A 13616-nucleotide genomic window follows, 5' to 3' on the forward strand; every position below is an offset into this window, starting at 1 on the left:
ACTAAGCTAAGCTTTGTATTTTACCACATTGACCCTTCAGTTGGTCCAGAGAGCAGAAGAGTGACCCAGAAATTGAGACAAGTCCTGTGTTTTGCAATGTATATAGCATTTATCACTGGGTTAGCCTCCTAAATGTCAGATTTAAGGAAAGATATACTAGAGCAGTGGTCTGAAACTCAAACCATGTGCAGGGCCACATTTTGGATTTGTAGGTTTGGAGGGTCACAGAAAAAATAGTTAATGTCTTATTAAAGAAATGACAATTTTGCATGAGGTAAAACTCTTTAGTTTATAAATCTTCCCCTCCCCCCATGTTCCCCCCCTTCTTTGCAGCGTCTTCCCAGTCTTAGTTTCAGCTAATTACCGCAGCCTGCAGAGAGGATCGCCGGTACTGTAGTGTTCCTTGCAGGCTGCTATTGGCCTCCGCAGCACATTCCCTCTGCCGCGGTCCCGCCCCTCCTCTGACGTTGGGCAGGATCGTGGCAGAGGGAACATGCTATGCTGAGGACAACGGCAGCCTGCAAGGATCGCTTAGTACTGGCAATCCTCTCTGCAGCTTGCAGTAATTATCTGAAGGTAAGAGCGGGAGGCCAGTGGGGAAGCCGGAGGATGCTGCAAAGAGCCGGAAGCACTAGTAATAATAATAATATTTTTATTTTTATATACCGCCCTACCACATAGTTCACATACAATGCTAAGAATATACGGTCAATACTTAAAATACAATATTCTGAAAGTTAAACTAAAATTATACAATAAATGAATAAAAAATTGAGCTAAAATTATGCAATGAATAAGTAGTAGTACAGACCACGGGCTGCAAAATAGTACCTGGCGGGCCACGAGTTTGAGATCACTGCACTAGAGTGACTGGCTACATAGCTGCTTCTAGGTAATGTATTTTGCAGCAGATGTTAGTGTTGCATTCTGGAATTTTGTCAGTGTTAGAAGGGCCAACATTTCAATACATGTATATTGGAGGTCTCAAACACAATACAAATTACCCCACCTTGGATACATAGGAGGAGCTTGCTTAATATTGGAGGTGCTCAGTCAGCATCTTCTGGCACCTCCAGAGCTGGCTCCTATGGTCAAAGTCACAGCAGAGCTGCCAAGTTATCCAGTTCCAGACTTTTTGATCAATTCTGGTTTTAAATTTACAGTGCATCTCCAAAGCAGTGAGGGATTTGTAGCGTTGGATCCTACCCATTGAAATCAGCGATACCATAATGCACCAGAAGAGATGGTCAGAAATCCAGGACTGTCCAACACTCTTCAGCCCCGGAATTTGGGTTAATTTGGCATTTCTGGTCACAGTGCAAATTCACAAAAAATATGGAATATGATCTTGATAGGCGGTACTGTAAATAAATACCTATAATATGTATTACGGTAACTCATTTTTATCATGATAAAGCACTGCATCAGTCATCGTAAGGTGGGGCTTATGGTTATCTAAGGGGGCGGGGCAGAGCTTCTCCAGGAAAATTCTTTGGATGTTACTTTGAGCTGCGCACGGCGGTATCATCCGACCTGGTGTCGCTGGCGTCCTTTCAGCAGCAGAGGAAGGGGTTGTGCCGGGAAGCGTGTGACGGAGCGGAGGGAGGAGTGTTTGCCCGTCTGTGCCCCAAGGCGATTTCACAATCCGACGTGTCATTGCTTTAAATGTGAGTCCGGGCTGTCTAATCGGATCGGATTAGGAAGATTTGGAAGCAGGCGCGAATCTCTCTCTTCCTTTGCAGACAGATCCCGCCCTGAACTGATCCAGTGGATCTACAACAGCGTTTCGTCTGGAATGGAGTTTAAAATCTGCAGCAGGGCTCTGCCTTTTCTCATAGGTAAGAGAAGAGATGAGACAGAAGGTGCCTATGATCATGCTGACTGTAACAATGCATTTTAGTAAAATCCCGTGTGAAATGTCTGGATATCCCAGGGCGTTGTCTTTATTTTATTAATCTGTGTTGCTGGAACACAAGGCAGCCTAATGCTATAAGGCTGATGAATGCCCCTTTTTATAGTGGGTCGGGCAAGGGCCTAATTCAATGCAGACGAGATTCTCAATCCGATGAGCAAAACAGAAACAAAATTGATGGTCTACATTCTTGTGAATTAGAACATTGAGAACTGCATGGCTTAGAATTCACTCTAAAGCTTGTCCTAAAGAATTGTATTAATTTGTCTCGTTTCACAGTAAGAGCAGGTCTGTGGCAGATCTTTGCAATTTTGTTTTCACAGTCCTAAATCTGTGAGAGAGGATGGTGTTTAAGACTGTGAGCCTTCTTTGGATTTTGTGAACTGAAATAATAAATGGGAAAAGTAGAGTGCTATCATTAGGGGCCTATCTGCCTGTAGGAAAATATTATAATGCATTAAACGTCTTAATATGATTAGTAAATTGTTACCATTTCCATGAGCAGAGAGCCATTTTTGATCAAAAATGAGATCTGAGAACCAAAAGATAGCTAAGATGTTGATAGAATCCGGGAAGGGGTAAAACGCGGACCTGACAGACCTCGTGGATCTAAACCCACACATCCTTATAAATCTGAGGTCCGTGCCACTTGTAGTTAGTTTCTGGCTCTGACGGATCCGTCTCAGCTTAGGGAGGAAAAAGTATAGGATCCATCAGCGCTAAAATGTCACCAAGGTCTGTCGGAGCCAGAGACTATTTTGCTGGCAATAATTGAATGTTTATAGAGCCCAGACGGTTGGGCCGGGTCCCTGCCACTGGTATATTTTGCAGGAGAGATTTTCTGTAAAACTTCATTAAGGGGAATGGTTTTAGTCTCTGGCTCTGACAAACCTCGGTGACATTTTAGCGCTGATGGATCCTAATACTTTTCCCTCCCTATGCTGAGACGGATCCATCAGAGCTAAATTGTCATCGAGGTCTGTCAGAGCCAGAAACTAACTACAAGTGGCACAGACCTCAGATTTTTAAGGACGTGCGGGTTTAGATCCATGAGGTCCGCATTTTACCCCTTCCCATAGAATCCCTCAATCATGATGTTTGCCATTAATGTTGTAAATAGGGCAGGGATTTTCTTTCAGGAGAACCAGATGGTACACAATACTTGTGGGTCAGAAGCCAGGACATAATGACCTCAAGGCATAAGTAAAGATGGTGTTAATCCATAGGAATAGTTTGGGCTTGGTATGGAGGACGGGGGTAGCACCCTTCCCCAAATGTAAGTGGTCATGATGAATTGGTTCTCCCTCCCTCTAGTGCAGAGGTGTCAAAGTCCCTCCTCGAGAGCTGCAATCCAGTCAGGTTTTCAGGATTTCCCCAATGAATGTGTATGAGATCTATTTGCATGCACTACTTTCATTGTATGCTAATAGATCTCATGTATATTCATTGGGGAAATCCTGAAAACCCGACTGGATTGTGGCCCTCGAGGAGGGACTTTGACGCCCCTGCTCTAGTGCTAATATGGCTTCCTTACCCTCAAATTAAGCAGGCAAACTCTACTCATGTGCAGGTTTCTTGCTTCCTGGGAGTCATATTGCCAGACTAGGTGCATGTCATCAGTGTATATACAGATGTTGATCCTCTAATCCTAAACTAAAGTTTAGCGGATAAAAGCAAGGATAGTAACATAGTATATGAAGGCAGATAATCTTAAAGGTTCATCCAGTCTGCCCTGTAACTATATATATATATATATATATGCATTACAATTTCATAATTGAATTTTCTTTTTTTTTTCTTTGTTTCTTCTGGGCTACAAACCTTAAGTCCACCTGGTACTGTCCTTAGGTTCCAACTACTGGTGTTGCCATTGAAGTTTACTCTAGCCTATCCAAACCACATCCATTGCAGGATTCATACTGTGAAAGTTTACCCATTCATGTTCTAGTTTAGAGATCCTCTGGGTTCATCCCACACTTTTTTGAATTCTGTCACCATTTCCCTCTCCACCACATCCTTTGGGAGGGCATTCCAGGCATCCACCACCCTCTCTGTGAAAAATAATTTCCTAACATTACTCCTAAGTCTACCACACTTCAACTTCAAATTATGTCCCCTAGTTTTACCAATTTCCTTTCTCTGGAAAAGATGTGGTCTTGTATTAATACCTTTCAAATATTTAAACGTCTGAATCATATCACCCCTGTCCCTCCTCTTCTCCAGAGTATGCATGTTGAGGTCCTCCAGTTTCTTCTCGTACATTAGACCATTTTTCCAAATTTTGCAGATCCTTTTTCATGTTGACCACTCTTGTTACAAATCTTGGTTATCATCTGTAAAAAGGCAGACCTTTCTAACCCTTTGGCAATATTGCTCACAAATATATTGAACAGAATTGATCCCAACACCATCCTTGGGCACTCCATTACTCGACTTTCCTTCCTCCAAGCAAATTCCATTAACCATTACCCTCTTGACGTCTGTCCATCAACCAATTTCTAATCCAGTTCACCACTTTGGATCCTAACTGAAGCCATTCAAGTTTTGTTTAAAAGCCTCCTATGAGGAATCGTGTCAAAGGCTTTGATGAAATCTAAGTAAATTATATCTAGCACACTTCCTTGTTCTAATTCTCTGGTCACCCAGTCAAAGAATTCAATCAGATTCGTCTGGCAAAATTTACCTTTAATAAAGCCATGTTGTCTTGGATCTTGTAACCCATTAGATTCTAGGAATTTCATTATCCTTTCCTTCAGCAAAGCTTCCATTATTTTTCCAATAACTGAAGTGAGGCTTACAAGCCTGTAGTTTGCCGCTTCATCTCTGCAACTACCACATTTTTTGCTCCATAAGACGCACCTCACCATAAGACGCACCCCACCTGTAGAGGAGGAAAAACTAAGAAAAAAAAATTTTGAACCAAATGGTGTGCCCTGTACTCTATCCCCCCTCTGGTGGTCTAGTGGTAGGCCGGGACAGGGTACAGGGCATGTCTAGAGGTGGGCATGTCTTATGGTAGACACGTGTAGTGGCAGCCAGCCCGCCCAAAACCAGCCTGCCTCCCAGCCTCCCCCATACCTTTTTAAATCATCCACCTTTACTTTTAAATCATCCCCCCCCCCAGTATTTTTAGATCAGTCATCCCCCCCAGTATTTTTAGATCAATCATCCCCCCCCCCCCAGTATTTTTAAATCATCCCCCCATACCTGGTGGTCCAGTGTGTATCCCTCCCTTACTAGTGTCGCACAGGTCAGGAGTGCGGACGTCAGCAGCAAGCTTTCCATGCTCCTGCTTGGGCCCGCGCTGTTTTCTAAATGGCTTTGTCAGTTCTCACCAGTCCCGTGAGACCTGACAAAGCCATTTAGAAAACAGTGCGGGCGCAAACGGGAGCACGGATAGCTTGCTGCGTTCCTGACCTGTGTGCCACTAGTTAGGGAGGGACACATGCTGGATCACCAGGGACTGCAGCAGGAGGAGGAGACGGCAGCAGAATGCAGGTAGCTGTTTTAAAAGGTGCAGCTATGGTGACGGCAGTGACAACAGCGGGTGGGTAGGTAGGTGGTTGGGTGGGTGAGTGTTTTAAACAGTATGGCGGCAGGGAGTTTTAAAATGGTGCAGCTATGGCAGGCAGGTAGGTGTTTAAAACGGTGCAGCGGCGGGGGTTTAAAATTGTACCTTCGCTCCATAAGACGCATTGAGATTTCTACCCACTTTTGAGTGGAAAAAAAGTGCATCTTATGGAGCAAAAAATTCGGCATTTTTGTGAAGAAGAACCACATCCGCTCTTCTCCAATTCCATGGAACAGCTCCCGTCGCGAGGGATTTATTGAACAGATCTTTTAAATGGAGCCGCCAGAACCTCTCTGAACTCCCTCAGTATCCTGGGATGAATGCCATCCAGTCTCATGGTTTTGTCCACTTTAGGTTTTTCAAGTTGTTCATAAACGCTTTCTTCCGTGAATGGTGTGCTATCCACAACATTCTCATGTGTGATTTTGGCAGCCAAACGTGGTCCTCTTCCTGGATGTTTTTCAGTGAACACAGAACATATGTATTTATTTAGTATGTTTATTTTTTCCTCTTCACTCTCCACATAGCAGTTCATAGCTTCCTTCAGTCTTGCAATTCCATTTCTTGTCTTCCTTCTTTCACTAATATACCTGAAAAAAATGTTGTCTCCCTTTTTTATATTTCTAGCCATTTGCTCTGTGGCCTGCGTTTTCACCAGACCTATATCTCTCTTGGCTTCTTTCATTTTCATCCGGGATTCCTTTTTGTGCTCCACTTCTCGAGTATTTTTAGTGTTGAAACATTTTATTAATTTTCAATAAACAAAACATCAAATAAAGAACATGACATAACAAAGTACAACATCCCCCCCACATCCACCCATCCCTCCCCAATCACCTCTCACCCAAAGGTTGCTTCCCAGCTCCAGCAAGCCTACCACAACAAGAGGCTCGGAGATCTGTGTTCTGATAATCCCCAAACCCATACTCCACAACAACACAAAATATCCCCAAACCCATACTCCACAACAACACAAAATATCCCTCCTCCCACCACAAAACCCCCTTAGGGTCAGAAGCAATACCCTTCACCCCCTCCCCAGTGGCGTACCAAGGGGGGGGCGTGGGGGGCGGTCCGCCCCGGGTGCCAAGCCCTGAGGGGGTGCTCTCGGTCCGGTCCAGTTCCCCCCCCCCCCTGCGCCGGGTGTTGCGTCTGGAAACAGCCTGCAGCAAGATCGCGATGCCAGCGATCTTTGCCTGCTTCGGCTGTTTCCTTCGCAACACCCTCTGACATCAGAGGAGGGGCGGGACCGCGGCGGAGGAAACAGCCGAAGCAAGCAAAGATCGCTGGCATCGCGTGATCTTGCTGCAGGCTGTTTCCCCAGAGAAATGAAGCGGGGAGGCCGGGGGAATGAGCAGTGCTTCGTGGTGGGGCCGAGCGGTCCTTCGAGGTAGTGGGTATCGGAGGCTTGATTGTATTGATTGTATTGCTGGGTTTTATTTGTGCTTTGTGGTTCTACTGCTGGGATCTTTTGTATGTTTGTTTCTTATTGGGCAGGCAGACCTTGTGGAGGGGGGGAGACAGGCCTTCGGGAGGGGGTGCAGGCCTTCGAAGGGGGGGACAGGCAGGCAGGCCTTCAAGGGGGGGACAGGCCTTTGAGGGAGGTGTAGGTCTTGGGAGGGGGGTGCAGGCCTTTGGGGGGGTGCAGGCCTTTGGGGGGGTGCAGGCCTATGGGGGGGTGCAGGCCTTCGGGGAGGGTGCAGGCCTTCGGGGGGGTGCATGTCTTCGGGGGGGTGCAGGCCTACGGGGGGGGTGCAGGCCTTCAAGGGGGGCAGGCCATCGGGGGGAAAGGCCTTCAGGGGGGGCAGGCCTTCAATGGGAACAGGCAGGCAGGCCTTCAAGGGGGGGGCAAGCCTTCAGGGGGGCAGGCCTTCGAGGAGGGTGTAGGCCTTTGGGGGGGGTGCAGGCCTTTCGGGGGGGTGCAGGCCTTCAAGGGGGGGGGGAAAGGCCTTCAGGGGGGCAGGCCTTCAATGGGAACAGGCAGGCAGGCCTTCAAGGGGGGGGCAAGCCTTCAGGGGGGCAGGCCTTCGAGGAGGGTGTAGGCCTTTGGGGGGGTGCAGGCCTTTCGGGGGGGTGCAGGCCTTCAAGGGGGGGGAAAGGCCTTCAGGGGGGCAGGCCTTCAATGGGAACAGGCAGGCAGGCCTTCAAGGGGGGGGACAGGCCTTCGAGGGGGGTGCAGGCCTTCGGGGAGGGGTGCAGGCCTTCAAGGGGAACAGGCAGACAGGCCTTCATGGGGGTGGTGCAGGCCTTCGTGGGGGTGGTGCAGGCCTTCGTGGGGGTGGTGCAGGCCTTCATGGGGGTGGTGCAGGCCTTCAAGGGGGGGGACAGGCCTTCAGGGGGGGCAGGCCTTCAAGGGGAGCAGGCAGGCAGGCCTTCAAGGGGGGGACAGGCCTTCAGAGGTGGGATGCAGACCTTTAAGGGGGGGACAGGCCTTCAGGGGAGGGGGGCCCTGGTGTAGAAGTACACAGAGGGAAGGGGGAGGGGTTCAAAGAGACGTTCATATGCCGGACTTTGGGTGGGAAGAAATAATGGGTCTGAAAATAGAGGAGAGAGAGAGAGAGGTGATGGACATGGGTTTTAGGGAGGGAAGGAACAGAAAGGGAGAGAAGTTGGACACAAGGGATGGTGTGGAGGGGGGGATAGAGATACTGATTAGGAGGGTAGTTGGGAAAAGAAAGGGAGAGATGGTGGACCCTGGGGTGGTGGGGAAGGAGGGAGAGCTGCTGGATGAAAGGGTAGTTAAGAAAAGATGGATCTGTAGAGGGAGCCAAAAAAAGGAAAGATGCCAGACATCCGGGGGAGGGAAGGGAAACGGAAGGGGAAGACAGAGATGGCAGATGGATGGTTAGCACGGAGAAAGAAGGAGACCCTAGCAAGCAAGTTATCAGAAGACAACCAGAGCCTTGGACCAACAAGATTTGAAAAATAACCAGACAACAAAAAGGTAGAAAAACTAATTTTATTTTCTGTTTTGTGATTACAATATGTCAGATTTGAAATGTGTATCCTGCCAGAGCTGGTGTTAGACCGCAAACGTGAGCTAGGATTTAACAGAGAGAGGAAAAGTCCTTTTTGTTTCTTTATTTTATTTACACCACAGCGCTAGTGTGGTTAGGAGAAGCCAAAGGGGGGTGAAAAAGCTATAAAATAAACCCACCAGGATGTTTGAAAAAAACACCCAATTGGGCAGGAAAATCGAATCAATAAACCAATTCAATAGGCTGAATCGAATCGAAATTTTTTTTTCCTGAATCTGGCAGCACTAGTTTGCGCTACTGTCTTAGACTTTAGGACCTGGGATTGGGGAGAGATGGCATCCTCAGTACTTTATAATGCAAGTAAAATGAGGATTTGGTCAGATTTTTGAAGGGTCTGCACTCTGCAGAAGAAAAATATTGTATAGGCCGGGGACATGAGACAGCAGGAAATGGGAACTTTTCTTCCTTCTATTTTTGTGAATGGCAAGGCTGAGGATGTCAGAGAGTTCAGTTAAAATATGTGCTTTATAAGAAAATATAATAATGTGTTTTATAAAGTTTATAACATTGCTGGCCTACCCGGTGAGGTATTCCTAGTGGTGGTAGTGGCAGCGTGTCAAAGTGTTGAGAGGAAGAGGTGATCTGGGAAATTCTGCTGAGCAAACTCCGGGCCCATTTCCACCCCCCAGTTAGTCCACTCCACTCAACTAGTTCACACACTGAGTGGATCTTTGGGTGTTGTTCCTGGGTAGTTGTTTTGGGATCTCTTCCAGTGGTTTGTCAGTATCTCCTTCTGGTCCAAGGAAGGAAACTTTGTTAACCTTAGCACTGACCTACAGAATATGTTTGTAACAGCGCTGCTTGTGTGGCATTAGTCTATGTAGTGATCGAAAGAAAAAACCAGACCTTTGCACATTTTTGCACTATATGGTGGATGTATGGTTTTCTGTTATGCTTGGTTTTCTGCCTGATGACTTACTTCCTCAATGTTAAAACTTCCACTTGACTGTTTTTTTTACTAATTTTATTTGTATTTAATTTTAATTCTAATTCATTTCAAGTTTGTTTTAATTTGTATTGTATTAGAACTTCTACTACAGGTATTTATATTTTATCTTTATAACTCGATTTACTGTTTATTTTATCTGCTTGTACTAATTGCTACTGTTGTTTCTTCGTATACTTTTCTAATGTTTGTCCTCTCCACTCTCTACAGGCCCTCTCGTTCTCCCAACGACGACTCCGCCCCCTTTACCTTGCCGGTAACCTCCCCTATAAATTTCTCTGCTCCTGCTCCTTTATGCGCTCCTTCATGCAGCTCCTTCATTCCTTATTAACTTTCCGCTACACCCCTTATTCTACATCACCCTTGTTTACTTTTTCCTCCCTTTTCAGACCCTTTCGTCTTTTTCTCAACCTATATATCTCTTTCCTCTTTTTCTTCTTGATATTGCACGGCTCAGAATTTGTCCCCTATCTTCTCTCATTTACTACTTCTAATACCATGTCCTCTATCCCAACTATTTGGGGTCGTCGTCATGCCGACCCTAAAGTTTGCAAATATCACGTCAAACCTCATTCAAGACAACTCATTTCCATCCCACTTCAATCCTCTTCTAATTCCTGTCATAATCAATTTCTTCACTCCCTTACATTCAACTCAGGTTTAATAAATGTCCACTCTATAAAAAATAAACATCACTTAATTCATGATATTATCACTCAACATAACCTTCAAATCCTATGTCTCACAGAAATATGGTTAACTCAGGGAGATGACGCTTACATCATTCAGGCTTGCCCACCTAATTATAAAGTATTTTTTCAACCCCGTCCAAACAAAAAGGGAGGTGGACTAGCAATTATACATCATGCTTCAATTCCTCTTCAGGTAAATACCTCCAACCCCTTTTCTCACGTTCCTATCGAAACTCTCAAATTTTCAATTAAACTTCCCTCTCCTCTTAACTTTCTCCTTATCTATTTACCCCCGCCAATAACTAAAATCTCTCTTTCATCTCTCATTTCCACCTTAACAGATTTCAACATCACCTATCCTGAGTCAATAATCCTTGGAGATTTTAATATTCATTTTAATTCTCCTAATCACTTTAATACTTCTTCTGAACTCCTAACTTTGATAGCCGACTTATCACTATCACCTCTTATCCATACTCCCACTCATTCAGCAGGAAATACTCTAGACATGATCCTATGCCCAATCACCATGACCCATTTTTTCCATAATTTCGATTTCATCCCTGTGCCATGGTCAGATCATATCCTGATTATTTGGCAATCAAACTTTCCAACCCATTCAAATCTCATCAAACAAACAAATAATTCTTCTATCACACGTAACTTAAATAACATAACTCTCCCCGCCATACAATCCTCCTTTGATCTAAATCTCAAAGATTTCTCTTCCCTTTCAATCTCAGAACAATTTTCTAACTGGGAAACTGCAACAAAAACCCTTCTAGACTCACTAGCTCCCACATCCGTCAAACAAAATAAATTTAATCTTAATCCTTCCTCAAGGAAACAACAGCCTTGGTTTAACGAAAACTTGATTCTCCTCCGTGGACAGGTCCGATCGGCGGAAAATAAATGGCGTAAAACTCTTTATAACAGTCACCTTCTTTCCTATAAAGAAAAAGCTTCTCACTACAAAAAGGCCATCCAACAGACTAAAAAGGACTACTATTCAAAACTTATCTCTACCACTAATAATTCATCCACACTCTTCAGTATTGCCCAATCTCTTTCAAAATATTCTAAAAAAAAACTTTCTCCTCCTGCTCTAAATTTACCATCTGCTGATGAACTTTCCCTATTCTTTGACAATAAAGTCACTACTATTCGAACCCATCTTGGACCCTCTCTCCCTGCTTTCTCGGCTCCTACTAATAATGATCTAACTTTCCTACCTCTCAGTTCTTTCTCTAATTTCAAAGTACCCTCACTAACTCAACTATTCTCTGTTTTACAATCTATAAACTCACCTAATAACATCACCGAAAGTTTCCCTCCACATCTTATCAAAAAATTCTTTTCTTTTTTCGGACCTTATATAAGGGAAATGATCTCCAAATCTTTTTCTGATTGTTGTGTCCCTACTCTATGGAAATCAGCTCTAGTTTTCCCAAAACTTAAACAATACAACACTGATCCCTCTTTACCTAGTAACTATCGTCCTATTGCCAATCTGCCTTTAATTTCTAAACTTACCGAAAAAATAATTCATTCACAATTATCAGATTTCTTCGATCAAACACATGCACTACATCCTTATCATACTGGCTTTCGAACTTCTCATTCCACTGAATTATCATTACTTGGTCTCATTACAACTATACAATACTTCCATGATCATTTAAAATCTGTTATACTAATCTCCCTTGACTTATCTGCAGCATTCGACACCATTGACCATTCTCTACTCTTATCCAGATTAGCAGACTGTAACATCACAGGTCACGCTCTCAACTGGTTTATATCCTACTTTCATCAACGCAACTTTAAAGTTCATGTAAAAAAACAAAACTTCTTCACCAGTAACTCAAACTTTTGGAGTTCCTCAGGGCTCTATTTTATCCCCATTACTATTTAATATTTTTCTATCCCCTCTGCTTTCTCTTGCCCAGTCACTAGGATTTTCAATTTTCGCTTACGCCGATGATATACAGCTGCTTTTCCCGATCAATACTTCAAACTCTTCAGATATTAATGATCTAAATACCAAATTAGACATTATAAGTGATTGGCTATTCTCTAATAAACTTTCACTCAATATTGATAAATCTTGTGGTTTACTGCTCCCCATTAAAAAATCCGAAACTTTACCAGGAACAATTTACATCAAATCCACACCTTTACTTATGGTGGATGCATCACTGAAGCCATCTGCACAGTGCGCAGCAGCCTCGAAAAAAGCCAACAGGATGCTGGGCATCATAAAGAGGGGCATAACAACCAGGACGAAGGAAGTCATCATGCCATTGTATCGAGCTATGGTGCGTCCACATCTGGAATACTGCGTTCAATATTGGTCGCCGTACCTCAAGAAGGACATGGCAGTGCTTGAGAGAGTCCAAAGGAGAGCAACGAAACTGGTAAGAGGGCTGGAACACTGCCCATACGCCGAGAGGTTGGATAGGCTGGGGCTCTTCTCTCTGGAAAAAAGGAGGCTCAGGGGAGATATGATAGAGACCTTCAAGATCATGAGGGGCATAGAGAGGATGGATAGGGACAGATTCTTCAGGCTGAAGGGGTCAACAGGCACGAGGGGGCATTCGGAGAAACTGAAGGGAGATAGGTTCAGAACAAATGCAAGGAAGTTTTTCTTCACCCAAAGGGTCGTGGACACTTGGAATGCGCTACCGGAGGAAGTGATCAGGCAGAGTACGGTACAGGGATTCAAACAGGGATTGGACGGATTCCTGAAGGATAGGGGGATCATGGGATACTGAGAGAGGTGCTGGGATGTAACACAGGTATAGAAAGCAAACCAAGTAATAAGTATAGAAATCCAACCAGGTCGTGCATGTGCAAGACCAGAGGGTTAGGACTTCGATGGGAAGATAAGACTCAATGGGAAACCAAGGTGGCAAGGAGGCCCCTTCTGGTGACTTAGACAGGCCGTGACCTGTTCGGGCCGCCGCGGGAGCGGACTGCTGGGCAAGATGGACCTGTGGTCTGACCCAGCGGAGGCACTGCTTATGTTCTTATGTTCTTATGATACTAAAATAAAATTACTAGGCGTTACTTTAGATAGAGATCTTACTTTTCATGACCACATAAGTTCAGTTGTAAAAACTTGTTTCTTTAAATTACGTATCATCCGGTCACTCAGTTCTATTCTAAATACCGGCTCGATTGAAATCCTTATTCACTCATTAGTTATCTCTCACTTGGATTACTGCAATTCACTATTAAATGGACTTCCCCAAAAAGAACTTCGTCGTCTGCAACTTGTACAAAATACTGCTATCAAACTCATTTACAAAATAGGTAAGTTTGAACACGTTACCCCGCTTCTTAAAGAGGCTCACTGGCTTCCAGTCACACACCGTATAATTTATAAAATCATACTGCTCTCTTTCAAAATCAAACTTTCACACTTGCCTTTATTTCTCGACAAATTATTAATACC

General features: G+C 44.6%; 1 protein-coding gene across 3 annotated transcripts in view; it reads left to right on the forward strand.

Moving 5' to 3' along the window:
- Nucleotides 1-1493: 1493 nt before the first annotated feature.
- Nucleotides 1494-13616, forward strand: part of LOC117369258 (carcinoembryonic antigen-related cell adhesion molecule 1-like) — a 117025-nt gene continuing 104902 nt past the window's right edge. For all 3 annotated transcript variants that reach the window (XM_033963548.1, XM_033963549.1, XM_033963551.1), the window contains exon 1: nucleotides 1494-1838. In XM_033963548.1, coding sequence (XP_033819439.1) covers nucleotides 1796-1838 — 43 coding nt within the window. In that variant the 5' untranslated portion in view covers nucleotides 1494-1795. The remainder of the gene's footprint in view (nucleotides 1839-13616) is intronic.

This window comes from Geotrypetes seraphini, chromosome 11 (assembly GCF_902459505.1).
Source record: "Geotrypetes seraphini chromosome 11, aGeoSer1.1, whole genome shotgun sequence".
Taxonomy (NCBI): domain Eukaryota; kingdom Metazoa; phylum Chordata; class Amphibia; order Gymnophiona; family Dermophiidae; genus Geotrypetes; species Geotrypetes seraphini.